At 39.6% G+C, this 18,799-nt stretch overlaps 1 protein-coding gene across 1 annotated transcript; it reads right to left on the bottom strand.

The window, feature by feature from the left end:
* Nucleotides 1–471: 471 nt before the first annotated feature.
* LOC111854987 (receptor activity-modifying protein 3) lies at nt 472–18,074 on the bottom strand. Its single transcript, XM_023833535.2, has 4 exons — nt 17,668–18,074; nt 7,818–7,847; nt 7,386–7,539; nt 472–1,536 (listed from the first exon to the last, which is right to left on the bottom strand). The coding sequence occupies exons 1-4, from the start codon at nt 17,735–17,737 to the stop codon at nt 1,281–1,283; spliced, it is 510 nt and encodes a 169-aa protein (XP_023689303.2). The 5' UTR covers nt 17,738–18,074; the 3' UTR covers nt 472–1,280.
* Between the last annotated feature and the right edge of the window lie 725 nt (nt 18,075–18,799).

The raw sequence follows: 18,799 nt of genomic DNA, 5'->3' as shown, positions 1-18,799 counted from the left end.
TGTTTAGCTTTATTTTTTGTAGAAGAATGTGATTTCAAAACACCATATTAAATGAATCTATTGATTCTTGCATAGCCAGTTATATGACGTACTGTATATTAAAATCTGATTTATTGAGAAATAAAAAAAAAATCTTTCAAACTGTATGTTTGAATGACGCCCAGTGCATTTACTTGGTCATTTTTTATAATGTCAATGGTTTAATTAACTTGAATGTTACTAGGATAGCCCTATGAATTTCAAAACTCATTCTTGCATTATGATTTTGCCAGATGACCACTAATGTGCTGTCAAGTTTCAAATGAGTGTAGGTCTATTAATGAGTGTAGGTCTGGTTCAGACACATCTGTTAAACACTCTGTTACGTTCAACAGCTTAAAATTTTTAAATGGTGCAAGGAATTATCACAAGTTACCACTGCATGTTTGCAGTTTCGAATAAAGAACAACCACTATAGTTTCACAAAGAAAAAAGGAATGTTACACGGGTGATTTTAATATACACTGTACAGGAAAAAATGCTTACACCTCAATTTTTAAAAACAAAACCTGACAAAACGAAGCAGTGTTACCTTCTAACAATATCTGATGCAAGGACTATGTTGAAGTTTAATTATACCATTAAACAGAACACTACACAACTCTGAAATTATTTAGTAATGAATTAAGGATCCTTGCACACCAGTTTTGCAGTATTTTCATATTGATCACTTTGTGGTTGTATATTTACTTATCTTACATCTTCTTTATGCTGACTCTGTGCATTGGCATAGAAATCCCATACTGTTGAAAGATCACGTCCTCCTGTTGCAGGATTATCATGTGATTTAAACTGCCACAGACAGAAAAGCATGACGGAGCTACTTTAAGGGCTGATCAGGCTTGTGAAAATGATGTCCATCGAGCAGATGGTCCAGACCACGGCACCTCATGCATAGTCTCTCGGTCTTTTCAATTGTTCTTTTTTTGCTTCCTGGAAGGCCCCTCAAATTCATTTCATTTGATAGTGCAGAAGGGCCCGTCACATGTTCATCAATACATTCCATTTTTGGATGGGTCCTTTTGAGTTGACGTCTTTCCCTGCAAGGCCTTGGGAAAGCAAATTTGTTTCCATGCGTCGATCTTTATTATTTGAAAGCAATGGTTGTTAATGAAGGAACAAACAGTTCAGTTTTATGGGGTCGTTAGACATTTCGGTGCTTGCACCATGATGTACCTCCTGGAGGTTGGCCCAAGGCTGGTTGTCTTTACACCAAAAATGGTTAAAAATAAAAATAAAAATTAGGCGAGAGTGTCACTCCGGCGGCTGCACCACACCACCAGTGCGATCATAGACAGAGTGAGGAAGACCGGGACAAATATGAGGATGATAAGCAAGTTGTCTGGTGGATCGACCCAGATGATGTGGTCAAGGGTGCAGTTTGAGAAGAACAGCTTGTGGATGTGGATGATGTAGCTCTCCACTAGAGGGTTGGGCCAGTAGCAGCCCATGCTTTCAGAGCTCTGCTCCGTGCAGTACGAGAAGATGTTGTAATCTCTGCAGGGGGGGGGGGGGGACAAAAGAGCATTGTCCCATATCAGCACTGGCAAAAGAGAAACACAATTCTCCCTCAGGGGAAGACATTTCAGGGGTGTAAATTCACATAATAAGGACACGGATTTTATTGCAAGAATTAGATATCTATCCCAAGACTGGTAAAAATTGCTAAAATTTGAAACAAGGAATGATCTCTTCCTATGTCAAGCCTTATGTGCCAGGGCAGATGTGTTCAAATATGACTGGGAGAGTGGCATGTACATGTGGCTCGTGGGAATTTTACTTACACTACAGGAGGCGGGACCAACCAATCAGATGTCTTGGACCCACCTCCTCTATATCTGATTGGCTATCTCTCTGAAACAATTGTTTTTTTCATTCTGCCCTCAGAACAATTTTGAATAAATAAAACTCCCACGAGTGTACTGTACGTGTGTGACATGTTCTCCCCTTGTTTTTGGGCATTCCCTCTCAAATACAGGTCACATCAGCATCACTCAATCGTCCTTGCTTCTCTGGAAAGCATCACCAATTCACAGTATAAAGATGCCTTCCACATGTAGAACACTTTCTGAAGCTTACACTTATTAAGCAGTGATAGAAAAATGATATCCCCTGCAAGAGTGAAACTGTATATCAGATAAATCTCTTTAGCGTCAGCAGATGAAATTTGAGGTTTAAATCCTGTTAATATATTCTCAAAGGCACAAAATCAAGCTTGTTCTATGATGAAATTTGCTTCATGCTAGGAAATTGAAGAATTTCCCAGTGTTGCTGTCAAAGCCAGAAATAACTGGAAATAAGTTATCCACAATATGTATTATACACATTGCAAAAAAAGGGTAAAAATGTGTGTCTTCGCTTGTCACTGGGGCTGTACCCGCAGGGGTCTGTACCCTTAATTGTACCCTTAGCTGTAGGTACAAAAATGGACTCTGAAGAACATTTCTGTACCATTAATGGTACATTAATGCTGTTGGTACCTTTAGGATATTCCTCAGAGTCCATTTCTGTATCTTAAAAGGTATAATTACAAGAGTACAGCCCCAGTGACAAGCAAAGGTACAATTTTTTACCCTTTTGTATGTGAGTGTATTGTTTCATTGATCAGCCTTTTCTGTTTAGAACACCTCATACAAAGTGACAATAATGCCAAAAAAAATATGCCCCCAAAAAAATTGTTGTTATGTAAAAAGAACTTTCCGGAGTGGATAAATGCCACTTTGTCCAGTCTTTTCTCCTAATTGCTGATAGATACCATTTTAAAAAATGAATGATATAACAAATGAATTATTACTACATTTCACTGTTTGTTTTAATATTATATGGAGCCCCTCAGAGGAACACTGTTCATTATTCATAAACGTCCATTAGCTGCATGGTATGTGGCCTCAACCCCTTCTGCTTTCCCCTAAAACTGAAGTATATTAAAAGTATACCCAAAAATACACTTAGTTTTATGAATTTAAAGAGGTATTTCTGTAGGATGCCTGTTGTCCATCCGTCAATCTTTGAAACTCTTAATTCCAAAAAATTATTCATCTTTTGCTAAGTTTTGGGAGACCTTTTGAGATGTATAAAGGCAGACCAGGAAAAAAAAACACAGTGGACCCTCGTTAGGTAAAATTTGTTTTAGATGTTCAATGGGCCAGTTGAGTGGATGGGGAGGAGGGTTTTAGAAATAATGGGAGGAAGCCCCCCCCACCCCAATAACATCTGGAAAAAAACATACAGATTTATGTATCTTATTCACCCTTTCAAAAAAGGCCTAGTCTTTATCCTGCTTCTTGACAGATCTCCACTATAGTATCAGTATAGTCATAGTATATACTATATAGTATAGTCATAGTATCAGTACTACATCTGTTGGAGGGGGTGTAGAAAGGTGGACGTGATACTAAATATCATTTTAAATTTGCCGGCTTTGGCTTAAATTTCTATTAAAATATATACTATAATGTAAATAGATATGCCTGTAGACATCAGTGTACATTATCTCAGTCACAGGGGGTCCATATCTGTGGTTGGACTCTCCACTTATCAGCCCTGAAGACACAGTTATAAGATCTGATCCCTTCACAGCAACACTCAACAGCATTAAATTACGAGAGGAGTGAGCAGATTACCAGCACTGTAGGAGTGATTTATGGTTATGCTGGACTACACTGACAGATTAATGCCTTCATTGTATAACTTCATTTTGCTTAAAGCTAATAAATTCTAATGATATATTTTTCTATTATTTTGAAAGTACACATCATATGAAATAAACAGTACGAACTATGCATTACAGTTGTTTAAGTATAAAATTATCTGCGGAAATCACTGCGACTTTCACATGTTTGTTTAGGACTAAATGAGTCGTGTCTCAAACACGTGCTACTGTTGAGACAAACTCAGTGAAACCCCTGAACAGGAAAGACAATTCTACTGTCTGATCCTCCCATAAATATCTAAAGCTTTGATATGCCATGTTTGGGTCTTAGATTGGACTTTCCAGAAGGAAAAAAGAATTATATAAAACATATGTGTAATAAAAGGAACATAGACATAAAAAATACCATCTTGAAATGAAGAAATTTCCACCGATACACAAAAATATTTGATCAATACTTGAATTAAATGAGCTATTTGTATTGTCTTAAACTGTGCGGCAAGCACGTGCTGCTACTTTTCTGGTAAACTTATTGAAAATATACCAAGGATAATGGAGACATTCAAAGTAGAGCATTATACTAAATAACATTGTTGCTGCAGTTTTATATTGTTGATATTTGAGTATGTCTTTATGTATTGGTTCCTTGCTTTTTTCCCTGTTATCTTAAGATGCCCTTAAAATATTTCCCCTGTCATTCCACGTTCACAGCTGGAATTTGTAAATGTGTCTCAGGACAATGCAACATATTTAGAAAATGTGCTGGCTGGAACTGAATCGAAGCAAGGGAGATATCAAACGTCTTTCCTAGTGATCATGTAGGTGCCACCAGGCTTTCTCCTGTAATGTCTCAGCGTGCTTTGGTCCCTTGTACTACTCATGAAATCTAATCACAATTCTATCACGTCGGCTTCTTATCTACTCATCTGATTTCTTCTTTGTGATCTCCTGCCTGACACCGATAGATTTTGCCAGCCCTGATGGGTGGGGAGTATGTCTATACCACATTCCTATGCGCTTTGGTTGCTCATCTTTCGCAGGATTAGCCTATATCATATGCGCTTAAGTTAATATTGAAGGCTATTTGTGCAGTGGTTTTGATATGGTCGCAAGCTGCCTTTGGAAGAAGTATGATAGATGTTTGTAATGTGCTATTTGCCTCACTTGTGTGTCGCTTTGGACCAAAGCATCAACTAAATAAATGTCAATTTAAATATAAACGTATGCAATGAATAATTTTGTTTTCCTGATGTAGCCACAGGCTGCTGTGAGGATAGCAGTCCTGCATCTACCCTCTCCGGCTGACCTTCAATGACATCACCGCAGCCCTGACCTTTACAGTGCTGGCTTCATGATATTACAATACTGAGCAGTGGTACTGTGCGAGTGACCCGCTCTGCATCCAAATTGATTAACCTGTGCATATTAGAACCTCAGATCAAACATCTTGTACTTAAGGAATAGCAAATATGTACTTAAGGAATAGCAAATATGTAATGTAATTTATAACAACGTAAAAAAAAATTTAGGATGCACAAACTACACAATAATTTATTAAAATTTGAATGAAATATAATTGTAAAGTACAGTAAATAGTACATTTTTATTAATTAAAATATCATTGTACATATTATTTACGAAAGTCAAAAAACAGAAAAAATTCAGCTTGATGCAACATTCTTGCACAAAAAAATTGCTCACAGATTTCTGTGTTTTCTAAAGGCAACCCTCCAACCAGACCACGTTTCTCTATTTACTTTCACTCCCAGTTGCACTCGAGTACAGACAGTCAGACAATTCCCTCTGTTACCTGAAATGAGGCTTGTTTATTTATCCACATACGGTACGTTATTTTTAAGAAGCGAACAAAACCCTAAACGTTTCCCACGCTTGACGAGTCCTAAGCCGACCAATCCCCAGGGAGCGACATGCCTGCTTCTGCATAGCAACCGTGATGTTGATTCCGCTACAAAGTAAATTTCCTTCGGTGTTTCCAGTCAACACACTGTATTTAGGCCTCAGCAGTATTATTGTTTGAGTTATGATTTTTTCCCCTGGTAGCGATTTTTGAATATCGCAAAACACCATCAGTCTAATTACGCGTATCGCAATGTAGCACTGTTGAATGAAGCCTGTTAGGCCAGGGGCTCAGACAGAGCATAGGCTTTATTAACTCCATTAACTGCAGTTTCCACCCACAATGCAGACACATGCAGCTGACTGCAACGTATATGTTCACCCAACTGTGCCCTTATATACCCAGAATTGACTCTACATCGCTGCAACCCTAAACACTAAGGGGATGGATTTTTAGCTAACTTCATGCCAGGTGTTTACTCAACAAGTTTTGCTTAGTACTTTGAGTATAAGCAGTTCACAGGTTACAAAAAAGATCTGTACCCTAAGTCTGTCTTTAAGTAGAATCTGTAGGTAAGTTGGAAACATAATAATACAGTAAATAATAATATTTATAATATATAATAATAATAAAAGTAACCTTAAGCCAAAGCCGTGCAGTGTTTTCATGAATGTCACCAAGTAGTGTATGCATTCGGTATTACACCCTATCGTACTATTATCATATTTAACTCAAATTTGTTATCTAATAGGCTAATAGGCAGTAAGTTTGTAAGTACGAATTGTCCGTATGTCCAGCGTTCTTATCTAGTGGGCTGCCTGTATATGTGTTGATTAGGTTAAAATTGATAAGGAGGTAACTTTTGGGGTTGTTTTCCAGGACTGAGTGCGAAGCACGAATAAGAGTTTATGACATAAACACACACAGCTGTGTCCCTGGTATTTCCTGGGTCACATGGTCATTCTTCAGACGGGTGGTCTAATTGATTTATATCAGTAAGGGCTGCGCTATCAAGAGTCATCAGCAACCATTTTTATATCTGTTTAGTAGTCTGACAGTATTATTTTTAGTAACTTGCACTGTTTCCATTTGTATCAAAATTACTGCATGATTACATCAACTGTGCAGCTTTTAGCATGTCGCTGATGGATGAAATTTTGATGCATATCATGTATGTGGATCTGTATATTGACATGGGGCTTCAATCAGCATGAAAATGAAAGAAGTGAAAGAAACTATATACAGTATAAACAAAGGTCTTCCTAACCCTCAAGCATTTGATAACTGATTCAGAGTCATATGAAAATATGGTAACACATTTTCAAAACATCTAGGATTTGCTATAACATGCATCTCCAGAATCATTTAACCTTTTGTCTGAATACATGGCCTTAGTAATTTTTTCCTCCTGCGTCAAGGGTACTATTTTAATAAAGCACAAACAAACAATTTAGGATCTTTTAAAATGTTTTCATTTTTGCATAGTTTGTAGTTCTTATCAAGAAGGAAAGGCTTACCCAAAAGAAAAGTGCTACACAAGTTTCCACCAGTGAATCTGCTGTTACATTTCATCAATTTAGGCCAATTTGGCTTAAAAACTTTAGCTGTGTGTGTAATTTTTGCCGTAATTTTAACACATTTATAAAAGCCTGTGCACTAATGTGCTGCTGCCTCTGGAGGTGTGATGATTCACGGAGAGTGGGATTTTTAGGTCATTTTTTTCTTAGTCAGTGAAAAACCTGACAGCAGAATAAGCTCACCGCTCATTCCTGGTCAGCTGTGAGAGGACAAAATCAAACCTTATTATTTCTAAAATAAAACCAAAGTGGCTTTTACCTGATAAAATGTGTGAGGTTGCACCACTTCATTTGATCCACCTTCAGCATGTGCTTTTTAAACTGATCGCCACACCGTTCCATTTCCATTAGCAGCGTCGTCTCATTACACCTGCTGGTCCTTATTTTGGGCCTTGTGTCGATGTTCTCTGTTGCTGTGACACATTATAAAATAAAAAGAATCCGTGAGAGGAACGGAACTCCAGGCCCAACAGTCAAGGACGCAGTGAGAAGTTTCCAGCAAAAAATGCGGAATCGTCCTCCATCTCTGCCAACTTCCAAGGTGTCACAGCCAAACATCAATATAGTTTTGCAGTGAGACCAATGTGATGTGAATAACTGAATTGGACAATATAAAGCTTAACCAACCATGGTGATTGTAAAAAAAAGTCAATACAAATCCACGAGATTAAAAGCATATTATTTCGCCTACCTGACAGCCCTGTCGTCATCAAAGTGTTTGCTGAAATAGAAAAAATACCCAAAAACAATAAATAACTGTATGGCAAGACGAAAAACAACAACAACTCTATGACAATTGCTAAACCTGCGTGAAGTTGGCCCCTCATACGTTTCATATTTCAACCAAACTGGTCTCAATCGCATGTGCCGCGTTTGTGCCGGATTGTGCCGTTAAAATTGTTGTTTGTGCTGTTTTAGTTTCTGAGATACAAATGTTTGTTTACATGGTGACGTCATCAGCGTGAAGTTGGCCTCCCCATTTGCGTCTGATTTCCACCAGACCGATCCCAATCGTGTGTGCTGCGTTTGTGCTGGTTTGTGCCGTTAAAACTGTCCTTTGTGCTGCTTTAGTTTCTGAGATATTGCTTGTAAGGCTGCCCCCCCCTCTCATTTGCGTCTGATTTCAACCAAACCGATCGCAATTGACCTTCAAGTCCTGTCACAAAAGTTCCCTATTCACAGAGCTTCAGAGCTGGATGCGTTTATCTTTTTAATTGTTTTACTTATGATGTCACAGCAAATACATCTTGCTTAGAATTCCTCAAACAACAGAAGTGAATCCACACTCCACACATCAGACATCTCTTTTTTTCTTAAAACAAAGCCAGGACAACGTGTAATACTTAGTCATTAAACATAAAAACATGGTTTTGTACTAAAACAGTAGTTGGCGACTTTTGAGTAGTGTAGGACAGAGAACACAAAAACTACTGCATGTGTTTTTTCTGGTTGAATAGCTTTGGTTATTTACGTTACATTCATTTTGTCATTTTCACAGAGATGCACTTATTGGGTACATTGTAGATTATTTTTTTTTACATTTCACATTTGCTTGTTTGTTTGGAACATGTTTGGAAGATGTTTGTTTGATGAGGATGACAAGCATATAATGGTTTGGAAACAACTTAGCTACAAGTGTTGCTAGGTCAAGTTTCCAATGTTTTCACTAAACCGATTCAAATTAAGTGCCCTACTGATAAGGATAAAAGCAGATTCCCTCCTGATGCTTGAACTGACCACCTTTTGATCTAGAATCCAGTGACTTATTCACAATGGCACCTTCTAAAACTGCTACTGAAACTAAAGATAAAGAAGCACTACAGGAAAACTGCAGCTCAACTGAAATGTAAGACAGTGAATCTCCCGCAGAGCCAGTTAAAATCTCAGGAAGGAAGTCGAAGCCTCGACTCTGTGTCCTCTGAGGCCTGTGTCACCCGTCACCCTCAGAAAATGAGCCTTCTCGAGCAAGGCTCACTGAGACAGATATAATGCTCCTTGGCTGTATTTGTGGCATGAGCTACAGTCGCTATTATTGCCAGCACTGGGAATTGGGAGACATTGTTAGTCGGATGAGGGCCAGATTTTATCTGTCTGTTCCACCACACAGACCCATGGAGAATGAAGGAAGTTCATGTCTAGGGAACCTGGGCTGGCCTTTAGTGTGGGTGTTTGCTGGCAAACCGAACACAAACAGCCTGGGACTGGAGCAAGGCACACCCATTTCCTTTAATGAGGCATTCATTTTAACTTCAAGTTATATTGTGGAATAATCTTACACTGGGTTCTGTAATGCTTTTAATGTTCCAAAAAGGGCTCACAAGAGTTTAACTTAAACAAATAATGTTCTGGGGGTAGAAAGAAGAATGATTGGTTATCTCTCTGAATCAATCAGATTATAGAGGAGGCGGAGCCAAGCAACTAGAGGAGGTGGGACCAAGACATCTGATTGGTTGGTCCTGCCTCCTCTTGTTGCTTGGACCAACCAACTCTGTGATCTGATTGGTTATCAGTCATTTTTCTTTCATTTTTCATTTTTTCTATATTTTTGTGTAAGTAAAACTCCCATGAGAATCCCCAAAATGCTGGAAGCAGGAACAAACACCATAAGGTCATCAATGTTGTGTAGTCACCATGAAATGGCTGTTATTTTGCATTTTACGCCAAACAAGGACATTTCTCCCATCAAGATATGGGCGTGGTATCTGATAACTTCAAACCCTGATGCAGGGGTCCAAAAACATTGTAACTGTTTCAGCGGTTGACAGTACTCAGTTCCCACACAGACAGTACTGTCTTGTAACTGTAACAGACTTGTAACTGTTTCAGCGGTTGACAGTACTCAGTTCCCACACAGACAGTACTGTGGGGTTGGGTATAGAGCACATACCAGTCAAAGTTCCATAAATGCATTAAACATTAATCAGAACAAGGAAAACAAAGTTGCATGGCTCTGTCATGTATTCTGGCATCCTTATATTAGGGATCAAGGGTAAAATAATCAAAACAAGTATACTAAAACCTAGGACTAGAATTTCTTCATCTTTGATCCATTGGGGTAGAATGAATAGGGTAATATATGGTTATTATAATGTACTAAAATGCTAGTGTATGACTGCAGATTTGCAGTCTATAGTTGGTGGAGTGGATAATGCAAAGAGGGGCAGAGTAGAGGGTTAGAAAAAGATCAGAGGCAGACTAAGGAAAAAAAACACAGAATATGGGAAGCCTCCTGCCACAGATGAACGCTGATTATCTTTGTGACTTATAGAAATGGATCAAATATACAGGCATGCATGTGGCCAGTTTGTAAGAGCTTTTTGTGATGGAAAAATATGCAAATTAAAATTCTGGGAAATTGTGATGATGTGGGAGAATTCGAATGCTGTGTATACTGGGCTAAATACCTTCAAACATTTTAATACATCAGTCAGCTGGAGTTCAGCAAAATCATTGGCATACAAAATTCAAGCTGATGCTTGTTGGAATCTGATGACAATTGGCATTGCAATTACATTTGCCAATTACAAGGAGCAGAAAAACAGCAATAAAGGTAATTTGTTTTATTATTTAAATGTATTTGCTGCGTACGATTAAACAAAGCATAATGATGGACAACCCCAATTTAGTATGATTACTATTATATGATATGTACTAATCAATAATGTTATATCTAATACTGTATGTGCTAGCATATAATATTTAAAGTAAAAGAGACTTACAGTAGAAGAAGGGGTTCTAAATTTATACGCAGTCCCCAGGATTTAAACCAACAACCTTGGAATACTTGGTTGGTTGAGCTACAACATCTTCAGAGACTGACATGAAGTTGTGGTATATCTGAGTTGAGATGCAGATCAAACATGTGGCCATTTATGCTATCGAGGGTTGGACAATCTACACTGCAGACACATTGAGGGAATTTCACCCAGCAACAAGGAGCATGAGCCAAAACGGATAGTAGGGGCAGATCTAAGGGGTGGCCAGGGGTGGATATTTCCTCCCCCCAGTTAATATAGGGGTCACCCTTGTTGTCACACCACCATCAAAATAATAAAAACGAAATATGGATTATTTTATTTTCTAAGTGGGACCATAAAAGACATGCCCCCACCCCCATAAAAATAACAGTCCCCTGAAGGCCACTGCAATCAATGTTTCCTGCAGGCACCACTGCTCAGGACAGGGTAGAATGTGTGGACTTCCTGGGGTCACTTATGCTTTACAAGCCAGCTGCAGCATTAAAAGGCTCTGTCACTCTCTGCATTCGCCGGTTCAGGAGTTATATATATCGTTTAACATTGGACCGGTCCATTATTCATATCGGTGTTTATCTAAAAGCTGCAGAACAGTGCTTGTACAAAAAAAAAATACAGGTATATATTTGTTACAGCTTTTATTTCCAGCACACACCGTCTGCCGTCCCGCAAGACAGCTGGGATAGCAATGCTGTTAGCAATAGCCATGCTACAGTATGTGTGCAGATGGTGCTACAGTGTAGGAGGACACCAGAGTTAACAGAAAACATGGGGAGAGCATGCAAAGCCTCCAGCACAGAAACCCACCCAGATGTCAAAGCCAGAGCCTTGGAGGGCAGCCTGTTCATCACCGGTCATGATCCACTGATTCTACCTCTCTGGTTAAAACTTCAGGTCACTTCTGTGGCTCCTACCGTCCGGCTGAATCAATGATCACCGCGTTCATTTTTGGTGTTCTTGGTGTCCACTGTCCAAATTTCCCTGAGCCTTTAATCTAAGTAACACAGCAAAAAAAAAACTGACCATCATGGCCCTGAGCACTTATACCTACATAGAAAAAAATGTGTAAATACTGTAGGAACTCGGAGCTGATGATTTACCCAGATCAAATTCCCATCTGCTCTCCGAAACTTTAAACTTCTTAACCCATTGTCTGGCCTCTATTCAGTTTTCTTCCGCAATGACTGATACTGAAATTGACATCACAGCCTGCCAGAATCATGCAGTTTTATCTTATCCTGAGCCCAACTGATTTCTTTGCCATACAAGCGTCCTTATTTTCCCCCAGACTGATATTTACAAGGACAAAAGTAGCTGAGTAAGAAATTTACTTTGGTCTTTGTACCGTAATATTCAGACCAAGTAAACTCTATCTTATTGATATTCACAATGTCATATTTTGCCCACACTGATACACATTGCGTGAGCCATTCCATGCATAAGGGACAGAACCAGTAACAGCATGATCTTTCAAAGACCAGCGATATGCCAAAAGACATTCCATTCAAATCGCTAATGCAGACGCAGCTGTCACTGCCCTTTTTAAACCTTTCAATACGAGTCGGTGTCTCACGCCGTGACGGCTACTGATCAACGTCCCCAGGAGTATCATTAGAGAATACTGAATTTGACATCTCATGTCTCCTTCTCACAAACTGAAATCCTGCAGATTGATGAAAATGTTGACACATCTAGAATCTTCTTATTGAACTATATTTCCTGCACAGCCTATTTAACTGCATGTTCTTGGACATCATATGAACGTATGATGTTTCCACACATATGCAGCTGATCGGCATTCAAAGGCCCAGCCCCCAGGCAACACTGCCCCCCACAACAGAGATGCAGGATCTGAACCCCCGACCCAGGAGGTGTGAGCCAATGTGCTGCCCCTGCAATTAAAATAATCCTCTGCTAAAATACTGGATAGTGTGCGGCTATGACCTGTGATCAGAAGGTTGCTGGTTCAAATCCCCCGGCTGGCAGAATGAGTTGGGCCCTTGAGCCAGGGCCTTAACCCCAATTACTCCTGGGACACCCTCTGATCCCTCTTTGCCAATAGTTCACTATTTTGGATAAAAGCACCTGCTAAATAAATGTAAATATATAATCAACAGGGACATCCTGATGTGTCATGTGACCAGCAAAAAAACGATGTCTGTTTTGTGTCTCGTGCCAAGACCACAAGCCTGGGCCTTGTCACCCGATCCCAGACCATGCACTTCCCAAGTCCCGGCGCCCACTTTACTTCCCTCGTTCTGTGCTTCCTTCACAGTAAACCTGAAACATTTGCCTGCTGTCCTCCCCTCACCTGCGTTTTTGTGAGGAAACAAATGCATATCTAGGTACCACGTTACTCTGGAGTGCAAAAAACCATAGGCAATGGGAATAGCTTCTCAACCTCTCTAAGGACAGTAGTGTGTGTGTGCGTGTGTGAGCGGGTATACCTTACCTTATGGGGACACTTAAGAGAAAACTCAATTTAATAAAAATCTTTGACTGCAATGAAAAAACTAAAAATGCAAAAATTCTTGTATTTTGCTTGGTTACTTATGGTTATGGTTAGGGTTGGGTAGGGGTTAAGGTTGTCATAGTTAGCGTTAGCATTTTTCCCATAGAAATGAATGAGCGGTCCCCATAAAGATATGTTTACCCAACGTGTGTGTGTGTGTGTGTGTGTGTGTGTGTGTACTGAGGCCATCCTCCATGAATGCACTCAGGGATCAGTAAGTGGAGGCTGCATCTAATTGATTTGCGTGGGAGGCTGGGTTCATGAGCAAGGGTGTGTGGGGGGGGGGGGGTAGGGGTCGGTGCTGAAGGAATAACTGGAAACTATGGGCAATCGTGATCCCATCGCATTTTCCGGAAAATCATCTCCCCCATACCCATTTACCTTATCATTGTACCTGTCGCATTTTATCTGCACTTTCCTTTTGCATTTTATCTGCACTTTCCTTTTGCATTTTATCGGAATAATCCCAACCAGTGCTGCAACCTTGAAATGTCCCTGGAACTTTGACTAAAATAACTGCCATGGAACTGGAAGCAGTAAAACACAAATAAAGGCATTAAAATCTATTGCGCTGGAAGCTTGCATGATTTTTTTCACTGCCATTAAAGAAGTCTGTTATGACATCCCACGACTAAACCGGCTACTAGCTTTTTGTTTCACATAGCAGCTACATTTGCTTTTTCGCCCCCTAAAAAAACAGGCCTGTGACTGAACACTGACAATCTGTCCTGGTGGGGAAAAAAAAGTGTCAGTGGGCAGAGAAAATCTGACAGTAATGCAAAGCAATTTCCATCATAAGTTATGTAACTGAGCCTGGATTGACAGAAATGCCTGAAAAGTCGCCTGCTGACATTCAGCGAGCAGTAAGCAGGGTGCCGGCATTGCACGTGAATGGCAGGTGGGCAGCTGCTGGTCTTCAGAATGTCATCCGGGAGCTATAAGAACTGTCCACTGACTAGTTAAGCAGACTAGCGAGAAGCTAGGTGGTCTCAGAAGACAAAAGCAGGAAGATGGCATTAGGGGGGAAGTGATTGTGAAGAGCAGCTGGAGGCAAGACAGCTCTTCTATTCCAGTGAAAAAATAAGGAGAGGAAGAGCAGTCTTCCTATTCTTACTGCCATAGAGGAGTTAATAATACACAAATGCAAAACATCAGTGGCTGCGAGACGGAGCAAAGCACAGAGATCCGCATTCGAGTGCTGCCTTTTATGAGCGAGAGAATCCTCCCTGTCTTTCTAAATATTTTACTAACTAAGGCTTGCATCGATACCCCCACCCCCATCCCAGGTTCTCAGAGCTTGCTTGTTTTCTGTGGCTTGTCCTTGACCGCTCTTCAAAGAAGCTGGGAAACATCTGCTTGGTGACAGCTTAAGCAGAGAGTCTCCTTCCTGGTCTATCTCCGGACACCCACAGTGACCAGTCATTACTATAACCGCCTCGTTTGTGACTCAAACGCACCGCGGAAGCTTTGGCAAAATGAGTCTTTCCAACCTGTGATTTTCAGCAGTGCCTGTAGGTCAAAATCAGCCTACAAATGAACAACAGTACCAAATAAACATCAAAACCAAAGCAATGGGTGACACTGTGGTGCAAGGAGTTTGCTAATTCTCTCTAAACCCATGTGGGTTTCCGCTAAATAAGTAGGCAGTCTGTAAATTGGCCTTTGTACTTGCATCCCATTCATGATATGATGATTCAAAGCTCACCGTCACCCTACCGGACAAACGGTATGGATGGACGATGAATCAAGAATCACTTACAGAACTCTTATCCCTGTATTGGGAAAGTTGGAGCTCCATCAGTTCTGAAGTGGTGATTCCTGATCTTCGCAGAGGGAAAGTAAACCTCATTGAAAAAGCATAACACTCTCTTTTTTCTGAGCAAAAATGTTTGAATGAAAGATGTCGTCATGGTTCCCACTGGCACAAGTCAGTTGCATTGTCAGGGGTCTGTGGGAAATCTATTCATACACGTTTCACTAAAGCTGTCCAAAAATAGCATTATAATAAATCATGTTAAAAAAGACTTTCTTTGCCAATAGTTCTAATTATTACATCAAGGTTATATCACTAATGCTTGATACGTATGATCCCATTCATCAGAATCACATACTGCATTGTGCCCTCTGGCTCTGTCTTGTCGTACATGTCAACTATGAAATTCTCATTTGTTTACTTGTCCATTCATTCTAGTTGAATAAATGGCACAATTGTTTTCTTCCACATCAAAATTTTTTTAATATTTTATATATATATGTATATATGAATCACCTCCATTTTTTCCTGATTAAATGAATAAATAAACACATTTTAATGAATATAATGTGAGTACATTTTCAGATGTGATAAAAATGTAACAAATTTTCAGAAGACTATTTACGTGTACTTTACGTGCACTCGTTACGTGTACTTTACGTGCACTCGTCATGTGTACTGTACGTATGGTACATGTTCTGTATACTTGACAATGCCTTTGCCGCCGCCAAAAGCACACTGGCGCAAATACTAAACTTTCACGTTTACAATTCATCTAAAGCAGAATCCCTCTGTTCATGCCCTTCTGTTTGCCAGATTTCATTCTCCTGTATTGTTTCAAAAGAGAATGATGTAAAGCATCCGCTCAGAATTGCCCTGTTTTTTTTTGAGCGCAGAAAATCCCTTTATTTCCAGCCCGTGATGCCAGACATCTGTGAAATGAGGGGATCCCTTGGCTGATAGCAAAACAGCTCCACACTGCCCCTTAGCTGTTATAGCGAGAAGCCAAAACCTGCAGTTCCAATCACACAGCTGTTCCCTCGTTAACAACCACCTTAAGTAAGCAAACACGGATCTAAAGTCTGTAAAATAACTCCTGAGTGCACGTCTCATCCTGCAGTTCATTATTAAGACCCTGAGGGGCAAAGGGAAGCAGAAAAACATAAGATGGCAAATAACGGGGCAGCAGGAAAAAAAACACAAAAGAACTACACACCAACTCATAAATGTCGATTGGTAGCTTAACTGAGATGAATTATGTACGCAGTCTTTACATTGTTAGTGTTTTTATAATTTCCTTTGCTGTTTATAACGCTCGGTAAATACAATGAAGAACTCTGCTGTAAATTTTTGAGATTCATTCATTTATACATGTATTGTATGTGTAATTGCGAAGTAGCCTACATTCGGTGTGGGAGCGCTTAAGATGATTCAAGCGGAATTAAACCTCACACAGTGCATGCAGTTAAGACTGCCTTGGCACTGTCAAGAAAAGCGTCTCCCTGACGCAAGAAATGGCAAGTTATGCACTGTTACAAACGGAAACGCTATTACAACGAGCAAAAAATAATGCTCCGCATTAAACCGGTTATTTTTTGACCAGTGAATTCAATTTAAAAGTGTTTATTTTAATAACCAAGTTATAATGTAACAACTAGACAGATCAGATTTTCTGTCGCCTTAAAATCTGCACTAGTTCAGGAATTCATACTATTTTTGAACGATAGTCATCAGATTGTCAGTTAAATGATGTAGAACAAATATGAGAGAGGAGCAAATATTTGGGCTAACCGTAGTCATAGCTTTTGTATTATTACTATTGTGTGTACTATTAACACCGAGGTTAATAGTAGCCAGAAGAAGATACCTGTACGTGGTGCTATTTTAAAACTTCCGTATCTTCTGTGGGGGCGGCAGAACATTTCAACAGATGTTGGGGATACACTTAAAACACAAATATAGCTAATGAAGTATTCCACTAAAGTCCACATGAAGGCATCTCTGAGCATACACGAGTCCCGATCGACTGTTACACGGTTCTTCAGAGATAATCAAAATGGACAGAATGATGATTGAAAAATGAGCTTCACAATTATTCTCGTTGTACAATAGGCTACATTCCGATAATAAAAAGGATTTTTTTCCAATCTAGTAAGTGAACACGTTGCACGAGATTCATGCTATTTTCGTCCAATAGCCTACAATACATGGTTTAATATGTTTTTCATATTAATATTTGCTTGCTTTTAAATGCTTGCTAATTGCATATATCCACTAAATGACAGGTCAGTGCTAGTCTGTTACATTTAAATCAGCAGAGGCTGTTGCATCCGCAAAACGTACAACAAAAAAAAGATTTATTCCGTTTCTTAAGTAAGCGTACTCTTTCTAAGTGATGCTCCTCGTGCATGTGACACACTATACGACCATCAACCAAGTCAATGCAGGACACGTATATTTAATATCAACCTCTCGCATATATCTTACCTCTTAAATATGAAATATTATAAATGACACTTACCCATGATTCCCACAACATAAAGTTTTAACACAAGGTAAGTATTTGTATCCATTATAATTTCAGCGTTCATAGATTAATCAGACACATTCAGTGAAATTTCAGCTTGGTGATAAAAGTACGTGAGAGCGCATTATTCATTCCAGCAGACCAGAAATAATAGTGAAGTGTTGATTTTTGCGGTCTCTTGTCCGCCGGATTTGCTTCCTGCGCTGATTTCAGTCATTCATAATAACTGAACAAACGCAACCCAAAATTTCAGGTGTCAGCCCTACGGACTCGAGATGTTAATTTCTGATTCTAGCGAAAAACGCCAGGATTTTCGCATCCTTCCTCTTTGTGAAAATATGCCGAGCCGCCAGAAGCGTCTGTCCCCTTATTAGCCGAAGAGACTTATCTGCTCTCTTTCTTTCTTCCCTCTCTCACACAGAGAGGGAGGAAACGAGAGGGGAAGGCTGGGGGCGGGGGGATTAGATTAGGAAGACACCGACCGCTATTTTTTCCACCATTACTGACTTCCCAATGAAACTAATAGCAAGCTGTCCTAGAACTGTCTCCGCGTATTGAAGCAGGACATAGAACCCCGAAGCAAACAGCACAATGACAGTTCTAGCCAAGCATAAGCCAATCGCAGGAGACTTTTCAGTTAATTAAGCTTGTACAACTGCACGGCAAACTACATGTACCTACATGACATTAGAGTACATCCACTGATAAAAAAGAAGGCCAGTTTATGCATTCAGAAACAATTAAAACGCATAATGGTGATCCATGCAAACCAGTTTGTACCAGCTGGAACCAGATAATGAAGTTCAATGGGATAAGCTGGAATCTCCAACAGCAGCTGGAAACACGTTTGAGAAATTATTTCTTTTGTGGACGAGGGGTGATATAAAACACTAAGGGGACTATATGTTTATTAAGCATGCTATACACAATGAATGGAAAGTATAATTTTTAAAAACTCTTTGTTATGAATATATCATGTGGCTGATTTTATGCGCCATTTATTCCGCATGCATGGAGGAACCAAATCAAACGGATCTTCTTTGAGTGAATTTTATCACTTTCTACAGAGAATAAAAAATGCATGGGCCTCTTAATACCATTATAACTGGGGGAGTATATGGAATAA

The sequence above is a fragment of the Paramormyrops kingsleyae genome, chromosome 15 (assembly GCF_048594095.1).
Source record: "Paramormyrops kingsleyae isolate MSU_618 chromosome 15, PKINGS_0.4, whole genome shotgun sequence".
Lineage (NCBI taxonomy): Eukaryota > Metazoa > Chordata > Actinopteri > Osteoglossiformes > Mormyridae > Paramormyrops > Paramormyrops kingsleyae.
This window is presented reverse-complemented; position numbering and strand designations above follow the sequence as displayed.